The sequence below is a fragment of the Salvelinus alpinus genome, chromosome 5 (genome assembly GCF_045679555.1).
Source record: "Salvelinus alpinus chromosome 5, SLU_Salpinus.1, whole genome shotgun sequence".
Lineage (NCBI taxonomy): Eukaryota > Metazoa > Chordata > Actinopteri > Salmoniformes > Salmonidae > Salvelinus > Salvelinus alpinus.
This window is the reverse complement of record NC_092090.1, coordinates 1738201-1761113: the sequence shown is the minus strand read 5'-3', so window position 1 is coordinate 1761113 and position 22913 is coordinate 1738201. Positions and strand designations below refer to the sequence as shown.

The 22913-nt window shown below is 44.2% G+C and overlaps 1 protein-coding gene across 1 annotated transcript in view; it reads right to left on the bottom strand.

Annotated features, from left to right (window-relative positions):
* Positions 1–493: 493 nt before the first annotated feature.
* LOC139575403 (aminopeptidase N-like) overlaps positions 494–22913 on the bottom strand; it is a 40305-nt gene continuing 17885 nt past the window's right edge. The window contains exons 7-20 of the mRNA XM_071400332.1: positions 20487–20630; positions 19348–19413; positions 18256–18321; positions 16528–16703; positions 14472–14548; positions 14013–14146; positions 13409–13464; positions 12698–12845; positions 9158–9249; positions 8850–8960; positions 5158–5325; positions 2707–2847; positions 2166–2247; positions 494–757 (exon numbers count right to left, since the gene is read on the bottom strand). Of these exons, the coding sequence (XP_071256433.1) occupies positions 605–757; positions 2166–2247; positions 2707–2847; positions 5158–5325; positions 8850–8960; positions 9158–9249; positions 12698–12845; positions 13409–13464; positions 14013–14146; positions 14472–14548; positions 16528–16703; positions 18256–18321; positions 19348–19413; positions 20487–20630 (1614 nt within the window). The 3' untranslated portion in view covers positions 494–604. The remainder of the gene's footprint in view (positions 758–2165; positions 2248–2706; positions 2848–5157; positions 5326–8849; positions 8961–9157; positions 9250–12697; positions 12846–13408; positions 13465–14012; positions 14147–14471; positions 14549–16527; positions 16704–18255; positions 18322–19347; positions 19414–20486; positions 20631–22913) is intronic.

Sequence of the window (22913 nt, the reverse complement as noted above, 5' to 3'; positions counted from 1 at the left end):
CTGTCAGTTTCAGAGGAATGATGACAGAGAGGATATAGACCACTAATGAAGGGAGATACTGTCAGTTTCAGAGGGATGATGTAAACTGAAGGAGAGGAGAGGTGCTGGTCCCTGACTGATGAGGAAGGTAGTAAACTGAAGGAGAGGAGAGCTGTTGGTCCCTGACTGATGAGGAAGGTAGTAAACTGAAGGAGAGGAGAGGTGTTGGTCCCTGACTGATGAGGAAGGTAGTAAACTGAAAGAGAGGAGAGGTGTTGGTCCCTGACTGATGAGGAAGGTAGTAAACTGAAGGAGAGGAGAGCTCTTCTCCTTTCCGCTCCTCCTCTCCTCCTTCCTCTCCTCTCTTCCTGTCTTGTATAGTTCTTCTTTAAAGACTGATTATAAAGCTGAACCTGTCTGACTTAACACTCTCCTGACTCAAACTTCTCTACTTTTTTTACACAATACAATATATTCTATATATTTTTACAATGTAAACTTTATTGGTTCTGGATAAAAATTCTAGGCAAATATTTCAGAAAAATATTGAACTCCACATTATGAAACACTAAATACTTGCATTCCCCACATATGAATTTAATCTCCAAACAGTCCACAAATAAATTTATGCTGAATTAACAGTGAACCATGTGAGGACGTCTCCCTTGTTCTCTGCGACCCACTTGATGTTGGCTTTGGTTCTCTCCAGGGCCTGGTCCACTGCTAGTGTGGCTGAACCAAAACCCTGCTCTGCATTCTCCTCAATGAACTGCTGCAACTATTGGACCAGAGAATGGACAGGTTATTAAGACAGTATTAATCTATAGGACCAGAGAATGGACAGGTTATTAAGACAGTATTAATATACAGGACCAGGGAATGGACAGGTAATTAAGACAGTATTAATCTATTTCTGAAGGGGAGGGGACATTTGGCCCATGTTTGCCTGAGAGTTTCTGTTTCCTAGATGATGACAGTATCCACCCTGATAAAGGTATGTTTTACTGAACCGTTGTTGAATAGATCCATTAAATGTTTGGAAGCATCTGGACCACCAGTGGGCTGGCGTTTTTCTATTCGTTAACCAGACCTGTTTCTCTCTCATTATACCTGTTCACACGTCAGGAGATAACACTCTTATTGTGTTAATTATAGCAGCGTGACATCACCAACCAGGAAGACACCTGGACGTCTGGGGTTGGATCACAGGCACACAGCGACACAGAACCTCTGAATGGGGTTGGATCACAGTCACACAGAGACACAGAAGCTCTGATTGGGGTTGGATCACAGGCACACAGAGACACAGAAGCTCTGAATGGGGTTGGATCACAGGCACACAGAGACACAGAAGCTCTGATTGGGGTTGGATCACAGGCACACAGAGACACAGAAGCTCTGAATGGGGTTGGATCACAGTCACACAGAGACACAGAACCTCTGATTGAGGTTGGATCACAGGCACACAGAGACACAGAACCTATGATTGGGGTTGGATCACAGTCACACAGAGACACAGAAGCTGTGAATGGGGTTGGATCACAGTCACACAGAGACACAGACGCTCTGATTGGGGTTGGATCACAGTCACACAGAGACACAGAAGCTGTGAATGGGGTTGGATCACAGTCACACAGAGACACAGACGCTCTGATTGGGGTTGGATCACAGTCACACAGAGACACAGAAGCTGTGAATGGGGTTGGATCACAGTCACACAGAGACACAGAAGCTCTGATTGGGGTTGGATCACAGTCACACAGAGACACAGAAGCTGTGAATGGGGTTGGATCACAGTCACACAGAGACACAGAAGCTCTGAATGGGGTTGGATCACAGTCACACAGAGACACAGAAGCTGTGATTGGGCTGTACCTGTTTCAGTTCAAACTTCACAGTCACACAGAGACACAGAACCTCTGATTGGGGTTGGATCACAGTCACACAGAGACACAGACGCTCTGATTGGGGTTGGATCACAGTCACACAGAGACACAGAAGCTCTGATTGGGGTTGGATCACAGTCACACAGAGACACAGAAGCTCTGATTGGGGTTGGATCACAGTCACACAGAGACACAGAAGCTGTGAATGGGGTTGGATCACAGTCACACAGAGACACAGAAGCTGTGAATGGGGTTGGATCACAGTCACACAGAGACACAGAATCTCTGAATGGGCTGTACCTGTTTCAGTTCAAACTCTGAGGAGAAGCGCCTGGTGATGCCTTCAATGAGCCGTGCGAAGGACAACGATCCCCCTCCGTAACTACAAGACGAGAAGACATAAATATGGTCCACATTCAACACATTGAAAAGTCATTGACAAAGTACCAAGCCAAAGACAGGCCTACAACATTACCCTATATGACCAGAGGTAGTGTACTATATAGGGATTAAGGTGCCACTACTTTGACCAGAGGTAGTGTACTATATAGGGTTTAGGGTACCACTACTTTTGACCAGAGGTAGTGTACTATATAGGGATTAGGGTGCCACTACTTTTGACCAGAGGTAGTGTACTATATAGGGATTAGGGTGCCACTACTTTTGACCAGAGGTAGTGTACTACATAGGGATTAGGGTGCCACTACTTTTGACCAGAGGTAGTGTACTACACAGGGATTAGGGTGCAATTTGGGACGTAAACATTATAATGAATAACTGCCAATACATTACAGTGTTCACATTAGACAGATGCATTATAAACATGCTGGATCCTACTCACTCATTAAATAAGTGGTCCCAGTTGGTTCTGACAAAGTCCCAAGCCAGAGACTGGCCCACAACATTACCAGCAATGTACACAATGGTGAATGTGGCATCCTGTTTACGAATCTTCTCTGGATCCAGGCAGTAGTTCAGATACCTGAAACCCAAACACACAGATCAGATCCATCCTGAATGATCCTTCACAACTACATTGATCAACGAATACTCTTTGATTCCTACACACTGCATCACTTTGACCAGAACCCATAGGGCTCATAGAGGGCTCATAGAGGGCACATAGAGGGCTCATAGAGGGCTCATAGAGGGCTCATAGAGGGCCCATAGAGGGCACATAGAGGGCTCATAGAGGGCTCATAGAGGGCCCATAGAGGGCACATAGAGGGCTCATAGAGGGCACATAGAGGGCTCATAGAGGGCCCATAGAGGGCACATAGAGGGCTCATAGAGGGCACATAGAGGGCTCATAGAGGGCTCATAGAAGGCTAATAGAGGGCACATAGAGGGCTCATAGAGGGCTACTAGATGGCCCATAGAGAGCACATAGAGGGCACATAGAGGGCTCATAGAGGGCACATAGAGGGCTCATAGAGGGCTCATAGAAGGCTCATAGAGGGCTCATAGAGGGCTCATAGAAGGCTCATAGAGGGCACATAGAGGGCACATAGAGGGCTCATAGAGGGCTCATAGAGGGCACATAGAGGACACATAAAGGGCCCACAGAGGGCCCATAGTGGGCTCATAGAGGGGTCAAAGAGGGGTCATAGAGGGCACATAGAGGGCCCATAGAGGGCTCATAGAGGGATCATAGAGGGCACATAGAGGACACATAAAGGGCCCACAGAGGGCCCATAGTGGGCTCATAGAGGGGTCAAAGAGGGGTCATAGAGGGCACATAGAGGGCCCATAGAGGGCTCATAGAGGGCTCATAGAGGGCCCATAGTGGGCTCGTAAACGGCCCATAGAGGGCTCATAGAGGGGTCATAGAGGGCACATAGAGGGCCCATAGTGGGCTCATAAAGGGCCCATAGAGGGGTCATAGAGGGCTCATAGTGGGCTCATAAAGGGCCCATAGAGGGGTCATAGAGGGGTCATAGAGGGCACATAGAGGGCCCATAGTGGGCTCATAAAGGACCCATAGAAGGGTCATAGAGGGCTCATAGAGGACTCATAGAGGGCACATAGAGGGCTCATAGAGGGGTCATAGAGCAGTAGTGCACTGTAAATAAGAAATAGGGTTCCATTTCACCTGTTCAGTAACCAGGGAACCCTGGTGCAGGCCAGAAGTCATCCTCACCTGTTCAGTAACCAGAGACCCCTGGTGCAGGCCAGAAGTCATCCTCACCTGTTCAGTAACCAGAGACCCCTGGTGCAGCCCAGAGGTCATCCTCACCTGTTCAGTAACCAGAGACCCCTGGTGCAGGCCAGAAGTCATCCTCACCTGTTCTGTAACCAGAGACCCCTGGTGCAGCCCAGAGGTCATCCTCACCTGTTCAGTAACCAGAGACCCCTGGTGCAGGCCAGAGGTCCTCCTCACCTGTTCAGTAACCAGAGACCCCTGGTGCAGGCCAGAAGTCATCCTCACCTGTTCAGTAACCAGAGACCCCTGGTGCAGGCCAGAGGTCCTCCTCACCTGTTCAGTAACCAGAGACCCCTGGTGCAGGCCAGAAGTCCTCCTCACCTGTTCAGTAACCAGAGACCCCTGGTGCAGGCCAGAAGTCATCCTCACCTGTTCAGTAACCAGAGACCCCTGGTGCAGGCCAGAGGTCATCCTCACCTGTTCAGTAACCAGAGACCCCTGGTGCAGACCAGAAGTCATCCTCACCTGTTCAGTAACCATAGACCCCTGGTGCAGGCCAGAAGTCATCCTCACCTGTTCAGTAACCAGAGACCCCTGGTGCAGGCCAGAAGTCATCCTCACCTGTTCAGTAACCAGAGACCCCTGGTGCAGGCCAGAAGTCCTCCTCACCTGTTCAGTAACCAGAGACCCCTGGTGCAAGCCAGAAGTCATCCTCACCTGTTCAGTAACCAGAGACCCCTGGTGCAGACCAGAAGTCATCCTCACCTGTTCAGTAACCAGAGACCCCTGGTGCAGGCCAGAAGTCATCCTCACCTGTTCAGTAACCAGAGACCCCTGGTGCAGGCCAGAAGTCCTCCTCACCTGTTCAGTAACCAGAGACCCTTGGTGCAGGCCAGAGGTCCTCCTCACCTGTTCATTAACCAGAGACCCCTGGTGCAAGCCAGAGGTCCTCCTCACCTGTTCAGTAACCAGAGACCCCTGGTGCAGGCCAGAAGTCATCCTCTCCTGTTCAGTAACCAGAGACCCCTGGTGCAGGCCAGAAGTCCTCCTCACCTGTTCAGTAACCAGAGACCCCTGGTGCAAGCCAGAGGTCCTCCTCACCTGTTCATTAACCAGAGACCCCTGGTGCAGGCCAGAAGTCATCCTCACCTGTTCAGTAACCAGGGAACCCTGGTGCAAGCCAGGGCATACATCAGCTTGTCAGCCTCAGAGGCAATGGAAGCCTCTTTGTACATCCTCCAGGCGAAGTCCCACTCCTCCACCCCTCCTGCTGCGATGGCCCTGCAGTACACTGTCTTCCTCAGGTTGGGGTGAATCCTGGACCAGACAATGTAAAAGAGATCATCGCATCAGGCCATCAAACACCAGAGTCAAGGTGAAAAGAACAGTCTTCAGCACTAGGGTTGGGATCAATAACAGTCTCCAACACTAGGGTTGGGATCAATAACAGTCTTCAACACTAGGGTTGGGATCAATAACAGTCTTCAACACTAGGGTTGGGATCAATAACAGTCTCCAACACTAGGGTTGAGATCAATAACAGTCTTCAACACTAGGGTTGGGATCAATATCAGTCTTCAGCACTAGGGTTGGGATCAATAACAGTCTCCAACACTAGGGTTGGGATCAATAACAGTCTTCAACACTAGGGTTGGGATCAATAACAGTCTCCAACACTAGGGTTGGGATCAATAACAGTCTTCAACACTAGGGTTGGGATCAATAACAGTCTTCAGCACTAGGGTTGGGATCAATATCAGTCTTCAGCACTAGGGTTGGGATCAATAACAGTCTTCAACACTAGGGTTGAGATCAATAACAGTCTTCAACACTAGGGTTGGGATCAATATCAGTCTTCAGCACTAGGGTTGGGATCAATAACAGTCTTCAACACTAGGGTTGGGATCAATAACAGTCTTCAACACTAGGGTTGGGATCAATAACAGTCTTCAACACTAGGGTTGGGATCAATAACAGTCTTCAACACTAGGGTTGGGATCAATAACAGTCTTCAACACTAGGGTTGGGATCAATAACAGTCTTCAACACTAGGGTTGGGATCAATAACAGTCTCCAACACTAGGGTTGGGATCAATAACAGTCTTCAACACTAGGGTTGGGATCAATAACAGTCTCCAACACTAGGGTTGGGATCAATAACAGTCTTCAACACTAGGGTTGGGATCAATAACAGTCTTCAGCACTAGGGTTGGGATCAATATCAGTCTTCAGCACTAGGGTTGGGATCAATAACAGTCTTCAACACTAGGGTTGAGATCAATAACAGTCTTCAACACTAGGGTTGGGATCAATAACAGTCTTCAACACTAGGGTTGGGATCAATAACAGTCTTCAACACTAGGGTTGGGATCAATAACAGTCTTCAGCACTAGGGTTGGGATAAATAACAGTCTTCAACACTAGGGTTGGGATCAATAACAGTCTTCAACACTAGGGTTGAGATCAATATCAGTCTTCAACACTAGGGTTGGGATCAATAACAGTCTTCAACACTAGGGTTGGGATAAATAACAGTCTTCAACACTAGGGTTGGGATAAATAACAGTCTTCAACACTAGGGTTGGGATCAATAACAGTCTTCAGCACTAGGGTTGGGATCAATAACAGTCTTCAACACTAGGGTTGGGATCAATAACAGTCTCCAACACTAGGGTTGGGATCAATAACAGTCTCCAACACTAGGGTTGGGATCAATAACAGTCTTCAACACTAGGGTTGGGATCAATAACAGTCTCCAACACTAGGGTTGGGAACAATAACAGTCTTCAACACTAGGGTTGGGATCAATAACAGTCTTCAACACTAGGGTTGGGATCAATAACAGTCTTCAACACTAGGTTTGAGATCAATAACAGTCTTCAACACTAGGGTTGGGATCAATACCAGTCTTCAACACTAGGGTTGGGATCAATAACAGTCTCCAACACTAGGGTTGAGATCAATAACAGTCTTCAACACTAGGGTTGGGATCAATAACAGTCTTCAACACTAGGGTTGGGATCAATAACAGTCTTCAACACTAGGGTTGGGATCAATAACAGTCTCCAACACTAGGGTTGGGATCAATAACAGTCTTCAACACTAGGGTTGGGATCAATAACAGTCTTCAACACTAGGGTTGAGATCAATAACAGTCTTCAACACTAGGGTTGGGATCAATAACAGTCTTCAACACTAGGGTTGGGATCAATAACAGTCTTCAACACTAGGGTTGGGATCAATAACAGTCTTCAGCACTAGGGTTGGGATCAATATCAGTCTTCAGCACTAGGGTTGGGATCAATAACAGTCTTCAACACTAGGGTTGAGATCAATAACAGTCTTCAACACTAGGGTTGGGATCAATAACAGTCTTCAACACTAGGGTTGGGATCAATAACAGTCTTCAACACTAGGGTTGGGATCAATAACAGTCTTCAGCACTAGGGTTGGGATAAATAACAGTCTTCAACACTAGGGTTGGGATCAATAACAGTCTTCAACACTAGGGTTGAGATCAATATCAGTCTTCAACACTAGGGTTGGGATCAATAACAGTCTTCAACACTAGGGTTGGGATAAATAACAGTCTTCAACACTAGGGTTGGGATAAATAACAGTCTTCAACACTAGGGTTGGGATCAATAACAGTCTTCAGCACTAGGGTTGGGATCAATAACAGTCTTCAACACTAGGGTTGGGATCAATAACAGTCTCCAACACTAGGGTTGGGATCAATAACAGTCTCCAACACTAGGGTTGGGATCAATAACAGTCTTCAACACTAGGGTTGGGATCAATAACAGTCTCCAACACTAGGGTTGGGAACAATAACAGTCTTCAACACTAGGGTTGGGATCAATAACAGTCTTCAACACTAGGGTTGGGATCAATAACAGTCTTCAACACTAGGTTTGAGATCAATAACAGTCTTCAACACTAGGGTTGGGATCAATACCAGTCTTCAACACTAGGGTTGGGATCAATAACAGTCTCCAACACTAGGGTTGAGATCAATAACAGTCTTCAACACTAGGGTTGGGATCAATAACAGTCTTCAACACTAGGGTTGGGATCAATAACAGTCTTCAACACTAGGGTTGGGATCAATAACAGTCTTCAACACTAGGGTTGGGATCAATAACAGTCTCCAACACTAGGGTTGGGAACAATAACAGTCTTCAACACTAGGGTTGGGATCAATAACAGTCTCCAACACTAGGGTTGGGATCAATACCAGTCTTCAACACTAGGGTTGAGATCAATAACAGTCTTCAACACTAGGGTTGAGATCAATAACAGTCTTCAACACTAGGGTTGAGATCAATAACAGTCTCCAACACTAGGGTTGAGATCAATACCAGTCATCAACACTAGGGTTGAGATCAATAACAGTCTTCAACACTAGGGTTGAGATCAATAACAGTCTTCAACACTAGGGTTGGGATCAATAACAGTCTTCAACACTAGGGTTGGGATCAATAACAGTCTCCAACACTAGGGTTGGGATCAATAACAGTCTTCAACACTAGGGTTGGGATCAATAACAGTCTTCAACACTAGGGTTGGGATCAATACCAGTCTCCAACACTAGGGTTGGGATCAATAACAGTCTCCAACACTAGGGTTGAGATCAATAACAGTCTCCAACACTAGGGTTGAGGAGGAGGAGGAGAGGAGAGGTGAAGAGAGGTCAGGAGAGAAGAGGAGAGGAGAGGAGAGGAGAGGAGAGGAGAGGAGAGGAGAGGAGAGGAGAGGAGAGGAGAGGAGAGGAGAGGAGAGGAGAGGAGAGGAGAGGAGAGGAGAGGAGAGGAGAGGAGGAGAGGGATCTCTGTCCTCACCTGTTGTTCTCAGGCGTATTCATCCAGTCTTTGAACCAGCCTGTAGTCAGCTCCTCACAGCCTGCTACTCCTGTACTGCAGGCTATAGAGATGGCATTCACCTGGTTGTACCTGGAGACGGGAGAGGAAATTACAAACGAAAAAGAAGAGACTCTTAACAGTATACTGACCTCACAACGTCCAACGTATTGAGGAGATTCACGATATCTGGATAAGATCTGTCATGTTGAGCTGGCTGAGTGTTTAGTCTTCTATCGTGACATTTTCTCTCTGTATCCATCAACATGTTGAAAAGTAGACGTTCTTACTGGTCAGTGTGTTTCTCAGGAATCTTGGTCCAGTCAGCAGTGATAGTCTTGAAGTGGTTGAAAAGAGGCGTGACCTGTTTATTGAGGTAAGCCTGAAAGATAAGAACAGAACTCGCTGTTTATTGAGGTAAGCCTGAAAGATAAGAACAGAACTCGCTGTTTATTGAGGTAAACCTGAAAGATAAGAACAGAACTCACTGTTTATTGAGGTAAGCCTGAAAGATAAGAACAGAACTCGCTCTTTATTGAGGTACGCCTGAAAGATAAGAACAGAACTCGCTGGTTATTGAGGTAAGCCTGAAAGATAAGAACAGAACCTGCTGTTTATTGAGGTAAGCCTGAAAGATAAGAACAGAACTCGCTGTTTATTGAGGTAAGCCTGAAAGATAAGAACAGAACTCGCTGTTTATTGAGGTAAGCCTGAAAGATAAGAACATAACGTGCTGTTTATTGAGGTAAGCCTGAAAGATAAGAACAGAACTCGCTGTTTATTGAGGTAAGCCTGAAAGATAAGAACATAACTTGCTGTTTATTGAGGTAAGCCTGAAAGATAAGAACATAACTTGCTGTTTATTGAGGTAAGCCTGAAAGATAAGAACAGAACTCGCTGTTTATTTAGGTAAGCCTGAAAGATAAGAACAGAACTCGCTGTTTATTGAGGTAAGCCTGAAAGATAAGAACAGAACTCGCTGTTTATTGAGGTAAGCCTGAAAGATAAGAACAGAACTCGCTGTTTATTGAGGTAAGCCTGAAAGATAAGAACAGAACTCGCTGTTTATTGAGGTAAGCCTGAAAGATAAGAACAGAACTCGCTGTTTATTGAGGTAAGCCTGAAAGATAAGAACAGAACTCGCTGTTTATTGAGGTAAGCCTGAAAGATAAGAACAGAACTCGCTGTTTATTGAGGTAAGCCTGAAAGATAAGAACAGAACCTGCTGTTTATTGAGGTAAGCCTGAAAGATAAGAACAGAACTCGCTGTTTATTGAGGTAAGCCTGAAAGATAAGAACAGAACTCGCTGTTTATTGAGGTAAGCCTGAAAGATAAGAACAGAACTCGCTGTTTATTGAGGTAAGCCTGAAAGATAAGAACAGAACTCGCTGTTTATTGAGGTAAGCCTGAAAGATAAGAACATAACTTGCTGTTTATTGAGGTAAGCCTGAAAGATAAGAATATAACTTGCTGTTTATTGAGGTAAACCTGAAAGATAAGAACAGAACTCGCTGTTTATTGAGGTAAGCCTGAAAGATAAGAACAGAACTCGCTGTTTATTGAGGTAAACCTGAAAGATAAGAACAGAACTCGCTGTTTATTGAGGTAAACCTGAAAGAAAAGAGCAGAACTCGCTGGTTATTGAGGTAAGCCTGAAAGATAAGAACAGAACTCGCTGTTTATTGAGGTAAACCTGAAAGATAAGAACAGAACTCGCTGTTTATTGAGGTAAGCCTGAAAGATAAGAACAAAACTCGCTGTTTATTGAGGTAAGCATGAAAGATAATAACAGAACTCGCTGCATCACAACATATCAGAGATATTGGATAACATTATCATTTGCATTCCTCAGTGTCAATCAAAATGGAACACAGTTGATCTTAATGGCAGATTTTGCATTTAAACAATATTCAGTAGTCTAGTGTTATACTATTCCATATAGTGGCCAAAAGGAATAGGGTGCCAAATAGTGCTCTGGTCAAAGTACTACATAAGGAATAGGGTGCCAAATAGTGCTCTGGTCAAAGTACTACATAAGGAATAGGGTGCCAAATAGTGATCTTGTCAAAGTACTACATAAGGAATAGGGTGCCAAATAGTGATCTGGTCAAAGTACTACATAAGGAATAGGGTGCCAAATAGTGATCTGGTCAAAGTACTACATAAGGAATAGGGTGCCACATAGTGATCTGGTCAAAGTACTACATAAGGAATAGGGTGCCATATAGTGATCTGGTCAAAGTACTACATAAGGAATAGGGTGCCACATAGTGATCTGGTCAAAGTACTACATAAGAAACAGGGTGCCATATAGTGATCTGGTCAAAGTACTACATAAGGAATAGGGTGCCACATAGTGATCTGGTCAAAGTACTACATAAGGAATAGGGTGCCAAATAGTGATCTGGTCAAAGTACTACATAAGGAATAGGGTGCCATATAGTGATCTGGTCAAAGTACTACATAAGGAATAGGGTGCCACATAGTGATCTGGTCAAAGTACTACATAAGGAATAGGGTGCCATATATTACTCTGGTCAAAGTTCTACATAAGGAATAGGGTGCCATATATTACTCTGGTCAAAGTACTACCCAAGGAATAGGGTGCCACATAGTGATCTGGTCAAAGTACTACATAAGGAATAGGGTGCCATATAGTGCTCTGGTCAAAGTACTACATAAGGAATAGGGTGCCACATAGTGATCTGGTCAAAGTACTACATAAGGAATAGGGTGCCACATAGTGATCTGGTCAAAGTACTACATAAGGAATAGGGTGCCATATAGTGCTCTGGTCAAAGTACTACATAAGGAATAGGGTGCCACATAGTGATCTGGTCAAAGTACTACATAAGGAATAGGGTGCCATATAGTGATCTGGTCAAAGTACTACATAAGGAATAGGGTGCCAAATAGTGATCTGGTCAAAGTACTACATAAGGAATAGGGTGCCAAATAGTGATCTGGTCAAAGTACTACATAAGAAACAGGGTGCCATATAGTGCTCTGGTCAAAGTACTACATAAGAAACAGGGTGCCATATAGTGATCTGGTCAAAGTACTACATAAGAAACAGGGTGCCATATAGTGATCTGGTCAAAGTACTACATAAGAAACAGGGTGCCATATAGTGATCTGGTCAAAGTACTACATAAGGAATAGGGTGCCATATAGTGATCTGGTCAAAGTACTACATAAGGAATAGGGTGCCATATAGTGATCTGGTCAAAGTACTACATAAGAAACAGGGTGCCATATAGTGATCTGGTCAAAGTACTACATAAGAAACAGGGTGCCATATAGTGATCTGGTCAAAGTACTACATAAGAAACAGGGTGCCATATAGTGATCTGGTCAAAGTACTACATAAGAAACAGGGTGCCATATAGTGATCTGGTCAAAGTACTACATAAGGAATAGGGTGCCATATAGTGATCTGGTCAAAGTACTACATAAGGAAAAGGGTGCCATATAGTGATCTGGTCAAAGTACTACATAAGGAATAGGGTGCCATATAGTGATCTGGTCAAAGTACTACATAAGGAAAAGGGTGCCATATAGTGATCTGGTCAAAGTACTACATAAGAAACAGGGTGCCATATAGTGATCTGGTCAAAGTACTACATAAGGAAAAGGGTGCCATATAGTGATCTGGTCAAAGTACTACATAAGAAACAGGGTGCCATATAGTGATCTGGTCAAAGTACTACATAAGGAAAAGGGTGCCATATAGTGATCTGGTCAAAGTACTACATAAGAAACAGGGTGCCATATAGTGATCTGGTCAAAGTACTACATACTGCATATAGGACCCCTCTATAACACTGACCTGCATGGGTCCGTAGACGGCGCTGCGGTCGAACATGAGGAAGAAGTAGCCCAGGTTGCTGTAAGCCGTTTGCCAGGGCATGTACTCCCTCTCCCTCTGAAGGAACAGGGTGGTTCTCAGAGCCAGTATAGTGCTGACTGTCCTCGCCCTGACGTGGACCAACACAGCCAGACATCACAAACACCTTTATTCATCAAGTACATTTACATCAACCAGGAATCTGCTGAAATGGTGCTGACAGCAACAGACAGAATATAGACAGAGGACTTTACAAATAGTTTACATGTAGACAGAATATAGACAGAGGACTTTACAAATAGTTTACATGTAGACAGAATATAGACAGAGGACTGCACAAATAGTCTACATACAGACAGAATATAGACAGAGGAATTTATAGATAGTCTACATACAGACAGAATATAGAGAGAAGAATTTATAGATAGTCTACATACAGACAGAATATAGACAGAGGAATTAATAGATAGTCTACATACAGACAGAATATAGACAGAGGAATTTATAGATAGTCTACATACAGACAGAATATAGAGAGAAGAATTTATAGATAGTCTACATACAGACAGAATATAGAGAGAAGAATTTATAGATAGTCTACATACAGACAGAATATAGACAGAGGAATTAATAGATAGTCTACATACAGACAGAATACAGAGAGAAGACTGTGCTGTGTGGAAGAGGACTCACCTGGCCAGGTTAAAAGCATCATCCACAATCTGGGCTCTGTTGATCACTGGAATAGCCTGAATATAAACAGAGGGACATTGAAATATGTATGGTTTCCATATTCGGACAGTCAGCAGGATTTGTGCTGGTCTTCCTGAGACATATTCATTTAGCAGGTTAGAAAGCATCATTATCATATGGACTGTTACCTCATGGTCTGTGCTGAGCTGGGTGAGGAGGCATTATCATATGGACTGTTACCTCATGGTCTGTGCTGAGCTGGGTGAGGAGGCATTATCATATGGACTGTTACCTCATGGTCTGTGCTGAGCTGGGTGAGGAGGCATTATCATATGGACTGATACCTCATGGTCTGTGCTGAGCTGGGTGAGGAGGCATTATCATATGGACTGTTACCTCATGGTCTGTGCTGAGCTGGGTGAGGAGGCGTTATCATATGGACTGTTACCTCATGGTCTGTGCTGAGCTGGGTGAAGAGGCATTATCATATGGACTGATACCTCATGGTCTGTGCTGAGCTGGGTGAGGAGGCATTATCATATGGACTGTTACCTCATGGTCTGTGCTGAGCTGGGTGAGGAGGCATTATCATATGGACTGATACCTCATGGTCTGTGCTGAGCTGGGTGAGTAGGCGTTCCCAGTTACCACTGTCATAGTTGACCCTGAAGAATCCAGACACCTTGGTATTGGCCAACACCCAATCAGATCCCAATGTTTTCATTGGTAGATGGGTGGCTGTATTTGAAGGAAGCAGGAAATACATTATTATCCTTCACATCATAGAGCCAACAGAGTTCTTTATTGCGTCCCAATTGGACCCTATTCCCTATATTGTGCACTACTTTAGACCAGGGCCCTATTCCCTATATAGTGCACTACTTTAGACCAGGGCCCTATTCCCTATATAGTGCACTACTTTAGACCAGGGCCCTAGACCAGGGCCCTATCCCCTTTATAGTGCACAACCTTTGACAAGGGCCCAGTGCACTAAATAGGGAGCCATTTGGGACATAGTTTTGTTCTGCGTTATCCTGATGTGGTGTAATGTTTAAACCCATACCTGTTTTAGTCTGTAACCAGTATGGAGTCTGATCTTTCCCGTTCTTTATCCACTTTATAGGAACAATCCATTCATACCTGGAGATCACACACGCATTGCACACACAAACACACACACACACACACACACACACAGAAAGAGAGAACAGACAGGAAGTACTATCAGACCATTCCTGTCATTACTGAGTTTTCATACTACTGAGAACAGACAGGAAGAACTATCAGACCATTCCTGTCATTACTGAGTTATCATACTACTGAGAACAGACAGGAAGTACTATCAGACCATTCCTGTCATTACTGAGTTATCATACTACTGAGAACAGACAGGAAGTACTATCAGACCATTCCTGTCATTACTGAGTTATCATACTACTGAGAACAGACAGGAAGTACTATCAGACCATTCCTGTCATTACTGAGTTATCATACTACTGAGAACAGACAGGAAGTACTATCAGACCATTCCTGTCATTACTGAGTTATCATACTACTGAGAACAGACAGGAAGTACTATCAGACCATTCCTGTCATTACTGAGTTATCATACTACTGAGAACAGACAGGAAGTACTATCAGACCATTCCTGTCATTACTGAGTTATCATACTACTGAGAACAGACAGGAAGTACTGTCAGACCATTCCTGTCATTACTGAGTTATCATACTACTGAGAACAGACAGGAAGTACTATCAGACCATTCCTGTCATTACTGAGTTATCATACTACTGAGAACAGACAGGAAGTACTATCAGACCATTCCTGTCATTACTGAGTTATCATACTACTGAGAACAGACAGGAAGTACTATCAGACCATTCCTGTCATTACTGAGTTATCATACTACTGAGAACAGACAGGAAGTAATATCAGACCATTCCTGTCATTACTGAGTTATCATACTACTGAGAACAGACAGGAAGTACTATCAGACCATTCCTGTCATTACTGAGTTATCATACTACTGAGAACAGACAGGAAGTACTATCAGACCATTCCTGTCATTACTGAGTTATCATACTGCTGAGAACAGACAGGAAGTACTATCAGACCATTCCTGTCATTGCTGAGTTATCATACTACTGAGAACAGACAGGAAGTACTATCAGACCATTCCTGCCATTACTGAGTTATCATACTACTGAGAACAGACAGGAAGTACTATCAGACCATTCCTGTCATTACTGAGTTATCATACTACTGAGAACAGACAGGAAGTACTATCAGACCATTCCTGTCATTACTGAGTTATCATACTACTGAGAACAGACAGGAAGTACTATCAGACCATTCCTGTCATTACTGAGTTATCATACTACTGAGAACAGACCACACCCACCACCACCACTACTACTACTACTACTACTACTACTACTACCACTACTACCACCACCACCACTGCTACCACTGCAGTAAAAACTACTACTACCACTACTCCTGCTACTGCTACCACTACTACCACTACTACTACTGCAGTTAAAACTACTACTACTACTACCAGTAACTACTACTACTACTCCTGCTACTGCTACCACTACTACTACTACTACTACCAGTAACTACTACTACTTCTACTGCTACTACTACCACTACTACCACTACTACCACTACTACCACTACTACTACTGCTACTACTACCAGTAACTACTACTACTACCACTACTACTACTACCACTACTACCACTACTACCACTACTACTACTGCAGTAAAAACTACCACTGCTACTAGTACCAGTAACTACAACTACTACTGCTACTACTACCACTGCTACTACTACCAGTAACTACTACTACTACTACTACTACTACCACTACTACCACTAGTACTACTGCAGTAAAAACCACTACTACTTCTTCCAGTACCATGAAGACTGCTAAAGCAAGGCCACACATGTACTACTACTGCTACCACTACTACTACTACTGCAGTAAAAACCACTACTACTACTACTACTGCAGTAAAAACCACTACTACTTCTTCCAGTACCATGAAGACTGCTAAAGCAAGGCCACACATGTATTTTGGGGAAAGTAATGCAGTAGTTAGGTATGTTACTTGAATGGAGAAGGTCTGTCCACTACAGACTCAGGGTCCAGCAGGAAGTGTCTCTGGTTGATGCTTCCTGTGGCCGTATCTATGGTAACCACTGGGAAGCCCATCTGGAGGATCCAACGGTTCATGATGTCATCTACAGAGGCTGGGAGGTCTAACCCTGGCGTCGAGTCGGCGGCCTGAAAACATCAACAACCACAACATCAACAACCACATCAACGCCGTTGTCGTACGGTTCACGATGACTGGACCGTTGTCGTACGGTTCACGATGACTGGACCGTTGTCGTGCGGACTGGACCGTTGTCGTACGGTTCACGATGACTGGACCGTTGTCGTACGGTTCACGATGACTGGACCGTTGTCGTACGGTTCACGATGACTGGACCGTTGTCGTACGGTTCACGATGACTGGACCGTTGTCGTACGGTTCACGATGACTGGACCGTTGTCGTACGGTTCACGATGACTGGACCGTTGTCGTGCGGACTGGACCGTTGTCGTACGGTTCACGATGACTGGACCGTTGTCGTACGGTTCACGATGACTGGACCGTTGTCGTACGGTTCACGATGACTGGACCGTTGTCGTACGGTTCACGATGACTGGACCGTTGTCGTACGGTTCACGATGACTGGACCGTTGTCGTACGGTTCACGATGACTGGACCGTTGTCGTACGGTTCACGATGACTGGACCGTTGTCGTACGGTTCACGATGACTGGACCGTTGTCGTACGGTTCACGATGACTGGACCGTTGTCGTGCGGACTGGACCGTTGTCGTACGGTTCACGATGACTGGACCGTTGTCGTACGGTTCACGATGACTGGACCGTTGTCGTACGGTTCACGATGACTGGACCGTTGTCGTACGGTTCACGATGACTGGACCGTTGTCGTACGGTTCACGATGACTGGACCGTTGTCGTACGGTTCACGATGACTGGACCGTTGTCGTACGGTTCACGATGACTGGACCGTTGTCGTACGGTTCACGATGACTGGACCGTTGTCGTACGGTTCACGATGACTGGACCGTTGTCGTACGGTTCACGATGACTGGACCGTTGTCGTACGGTTCACGATGACTGGACCGTTGTCGTACGGTTCACGATGACTGGACCGTTGTCGTACGGTTCACGATGACTGGACCGTTGTCGTACAGTTCCATGACTAGTGAGGGCTATCAGGGTAGTTTTAGAGGTTCAACCCCCTATTGTACAGTTTGTTCCACCTTCCAATATCTCATGGAATTAACTTTCAGGATGATTCATAAATACTTTCCTAACCCTAAATAGTCAGAGATCAGAGTATTTTTAAATATACTAGTTGGTCCTGAAACGGAGACGAAGAGGCAGAGCTGGCTTTCCTCCAGTGATCCATGTCTTCTCTCTAAATCTATTCTAGTGAGTCCACACAATGAAATGTACTCCGTATTTAAAGGGATGGCTTAAGATAAATGTACTGAAAACCCTATTGAATGAAAACTCCACCAGAAACTGTGCTGGTCAGCAAGTGGGATGTTGTTCAACAGTTGAATTAAATGTATTCAGCGCGCGTAAGGGAACCACACCTGCAACGCTCGTTACACACCTTCATAAGGTAAGTCTGAATACCAGCTATTGAGAAGTGATTAGGAAAGGCATACATTTCCTAAGTCTGAATCGGGCCCTTAATTAATAATGGGAAAGGTATATGAAGGTAAACATTAGGACAGTGATCATGTATTACCATCTGCAGGTGCTTCCAGAGGTCCTGGTAGACTGTGTTGCTGTACTTGAATGTATTCAGATACGTCTGTGGAGAAATCAAGTCACATTTCAGCCTCAAAATACCAAATCACTTCCCTTTCAGTCGGTCACTCTGTATAATTATTATTTTATTATTTAACCTTTATTCAACTAAGCAAGTCAGTTAAGAACACATTCTTATTTACAATGACTGCTTACACAGGCCAAACCCGGACGACGCTGGGCCAATTGTGCGCCGCCCTATGGGACTCCCAATCACAGCCGATTGTGATACAGCCTGGATTTGAACCTAGCACTGAGATGCAGTGCCGTAGACCGCTGCGCCACTCGGGAGCCCCGAGATGACACCATGGCGAGTCAACGACCAATCACATTCACCTGAAGAAAACTAAAACATGTCCAATGGGACATTGAATGCAAAGCCTGCCCTAGGAAGCCCACCTTCCTGGCTATAACGTTCATTTCCTCAATTCTTCGCTCTTCAGCTCGCCTGAAGGAGACCGTGTCACGCAATTTACAAACGTTTTCAAGCAAACAAAGACTACTGGATTCGGCTCAGACTTAGTTGTCTGTTAGTGGGGAGAGAGTACCTAGCTAGCAATGAGGAATCTGCCCTGAAGCCGCTCTCTTCCGGGAGGCTGGAACTGATTGAATCGGCCCAGAATCAAAATGAATGACTGCCCAGAATCGGGCCAAATACATCGTCCGTTTCCGTCTACCGGAATTCAGACGACTTAGCCGGCATCAATAACATCTGCTAAATATGTGTATGTGACCAATAAAATTTGATTTGGATTTGATTTGAAATGATTGCGAGCTCCAGTGTCATAGCCAGGAGGCTGTGGCTTCTGAGGGCGGGCTCTCCATTCATTAGCCCATTGGGTGTGTTTTTAGTTTTCTTCAGGTGAATGCGATTGGTCGTTGACTCGCCATGGCATGTTATACCTCGTTCCCTCCTTCAGGGAACAGTAGTTATATTCATAACTGTAAGTTCTCACTTTTATATATATATATAAACAAAATGATGTGGAACAAAATGTAGTAATTAGACATGTACATAAACAATACTCACACTAAGTCCTCGGGAGAAGACCGGCTCTGTCAAGAACTCAGACAGCATCCTCAGAACTGCCGCTCCCTGGGAGGAAGAAAACACAGGATATAATAAATGAAACACGTCTGCCTTGTCATGGCCCAGTACAGCCTGCCGCTCCCTGGCCCAGTACAGCCTGCCGCTCCATGGCCCAGTACAGCCTGCCGCTCCCTGGGAGGAAGAGAACACAGGATATAAGAAATGAAACATGTCTGCCTTGTCATGGCCCAGTACAGCCTGCTGCTCCCTGGGAGGAAGAGAACACAGGATATAAGAAATGAAACATGTCTGACTTGTCATGGCCCAGTACAGCCTGCCGCTCCCTGGGAGGAAGAGAACAGGATATAAGAAATGAAACATGTCTGCCTTGTCATGGCCCAGTACAGCCTGCCGCTCCCTGGGAGGAAGAGAACACAGGATATAAGAAATGAAACACGTCTGCCTTGTCATGGCCCAGTACAGCCTGCCGCTCCCTGGGAGGAAGAGAACAGGATATAAGAAATGAAACACGTCTGCCTTGTCATGGCCCAGTACAGCCTGCAGCTCCCTGGGAGAAGAGAACACAGGATATAAGAAATGAAACATGTCTGCCTTGTCATGGCCCAGTACAGCCTGCCGCTCCCTGGGAGGAAGAAAACACAGGATATAAGAAATGAAACACGTCTGCCTTGTCATGGCCCAGTACAGCCTGCCGCTCCCTGGGAGGAAGAGAACACAGGATATAAGAAATGAAACACGTCTGCCTTGTCATGGCCCAGTACAGCCTGCAGCTCTCGCCTGAGTCAAAATCCCTAAGAAAAATGCAGACAGAAAATTATGTCTGTGGCATTTGCTATTTCAATGTAATGCCGATTAATTGTTTTCAAGTCGACTTAGACCCAGGTGATTTTGACCCAAATGACATTAACCCAAATGATTTTGACCCAAGTTATTTTGACCTAGGTTATTTTGACCCAGATGATTTTGATCCAGGTGATTTTGACCCAGATCATTTTGCCCAAGGTAATTTTGACCCAGATGACTTTGACCCAGGTGATTTTGACCCAGGTGAATATGGCATGCTGTGCTGTGTTGTGAAGCCAGCAGGTTGCCAGTAAGAGGTGTGATTAGAAGCGTACCTTGCTGTAGGTGATGGTGTCAAACAGTTCACTGATCTGTGCAGGCCTCATGATGTCTTCCTCTTTAGCAGAGAGAGGGTGAGAGGAGGCCAGCGCGTCAACAGACATCGCTCCATGCACCTCCTTCAGCACTATCAGGTCTGTCTGTGGAGACAGAAGGCCTTCGCTTTTAACCTTTCACTTGTACCGTCAGATGGAATTTGGAGAGCAGATTTCTTTGTGGGTTAAATCCTTGAGAAAGGTATATTTGGAGAGCAGATATCTTTGTGGGTTAAATCCTTGAGAAAGGTATATTTGGAGAGCAGATTTCTTTGTGGGTTAAATCCTTGAGAAAGGTATATTTGGAGAGCAGATTTCTTTGTGGGTTAAATCCTTGAGAAAGGTATATTTGGAGAGCAGATTTCTTTGTGGGTTAAATCCTTGAGAAAGGTATATTTGGAGAGCAGATTTCTTTGTGTGTTAAATCCTTGAGAAAGGTATATTTGGAGAGCAGATTTCTTTGTGGGTTAAATCCTTGAGAAAGGTATATTTGGAGAGCAGATTTCTTTGTGGGTTAAATCCTTGAGAAAGGTATATTTGGAGAGCAGATTTCTTTGTGGGTTAAATCCTTGAGAAAGGTATATTTGGAGAGCTGATTTCTTTGTGGGTTAAATCCTTGAGAAAGGTATATTTGGAGAGCAGATATCTTTGTGGGTTAAATCCTTGAGAAAGGTATATTTGGAGAGCAGATATCTTTGTGTGTTAAATCCTTGAGAAAGGTATATTTGGAGAGCAGATTTCTTTGTGTGTTAAATCCTTGAGAAAGGTATATTTGGAGAGCTGATATCTTTGTGGGTTAAATCCTTGAGAAAGGTATATTTGGAGAGCAGATATCTTTGTGTGTTAAATCCTTGAGAAAGGTATATTTGGAGAGCAGATTTCTTTGTGTGTTAAATCCTTGAGAAAGGTATATTTGGAGAGCAGATATCTTTGTGGGTTAAATCCTTGAGAAAGGTATATTTGGAGAGCAGATATCTTTGTGTGTTAAATCCTTGAGAAAGGTATATTTGGAGAGCAGATTTCTTTGTGTGTTAAATCCTTGAGAAAGGTATATTTGGAGAGCAGATTTCTTTGTGGGTTAAATCCTTGAGAAAGGTATATTTGGAGAGCAGATTTCTTTGTGGGTTAAATCCTTGAGAAAGGTATATTTGGAGAGCAGATTTCTTTGTGGGTTAAATCCTTGAGAAAGGTATATTTGGAGAGCTGATTTCTTTGTGGGTTAAATCCTTGAGAAAGGTATATTTGGAGAGCAGATATCTTTGTGGGTTAAATCCTTGAGAAAGGTATATTTGGAGAGCAGATATCTTTGTGTGTTAAATCCTTGAGAAAGGTATATTTGGAGAGCAGATTTCTTTGTGTGTTAAATCCTTGAGAAAGGTATATTTGGAGAGCTGATATCTTTGTGGGTTAAATCCTTGAGAAAGGTATATTTGGAGAGCAGATATCTTTGTGGGTTAAATCCTTGAGAAAGGTATATTTGGAGAGCAGATATCTTTGTGGGTTAAATCCTTGAGAAAGGTATATTTGGAGAGCAGATATCTTTGTGGGTTAAATCCTTGAGAAAGGTATATTTGGAGAGCAGATTTCTTTGTGGGTTAAATCCTTGAGAAAGGTATATTTGGAGAGCAGATATCTTTGTGGGTTAAATCCTTGAGAAAGGTATATTTGGAGAGCAGATATCTTTGTGGGTTAAATCCTTGAGAAAGGTATATTTGGAGAGCAGATATCTTTGTGGGTTAAATCCTTGAGAAAGGTATATTTGGAGAGCAGATTTCTTTGTGGGTTAAATCCTTGAGAAAGGTATATTTGGAGAGCAGATTTCTTTGTGGGTTAAATCCTTGAGAAAGGTATATTTGGAGAGCAGATTTCTTTGAGGGTTAAATCCTTGAGAAAGGTATATTTGGAGAGCAGATATCTTTGTGGGTTAAATCCTTGAGAAAGGTATATTTGGAGAGCAGATTTCTTTGAGGGTTAAATCCTTGAGAAAGGTATATTTGTAGAGCAGATATCTTTGTGGGTTAAATCCTTGAGAAAGGTATATTTGGAGAGCAGATATCTTTGTGGGTTAAATCCTTGAGAAAGGTATATTTGGAGAGCAGATATCTTTGTGGGTTAAATCCTTGAGAAAGGTATATTTGGAGAGCAGATTTCTTTGTGGGTTAAATCCTTGAGAAAGGTATATTTGGAGAGCAGATTTCTTTGTGGGTTAAATCCTTGAGAAAGGTATATTTGGAGAGCAGATATCTTTGTGGGTTAAATCCTTGAGAAAGGTATATTTGGAGAGCAGATTTCTTTGTGGGTTAAATCCTTGAGAAAGGTATATTTGGAGAGCAGATATCTTTGTGGGTTAAATCCTTGAGAAAGGTATATTTGGAGAGCAGATTTCTT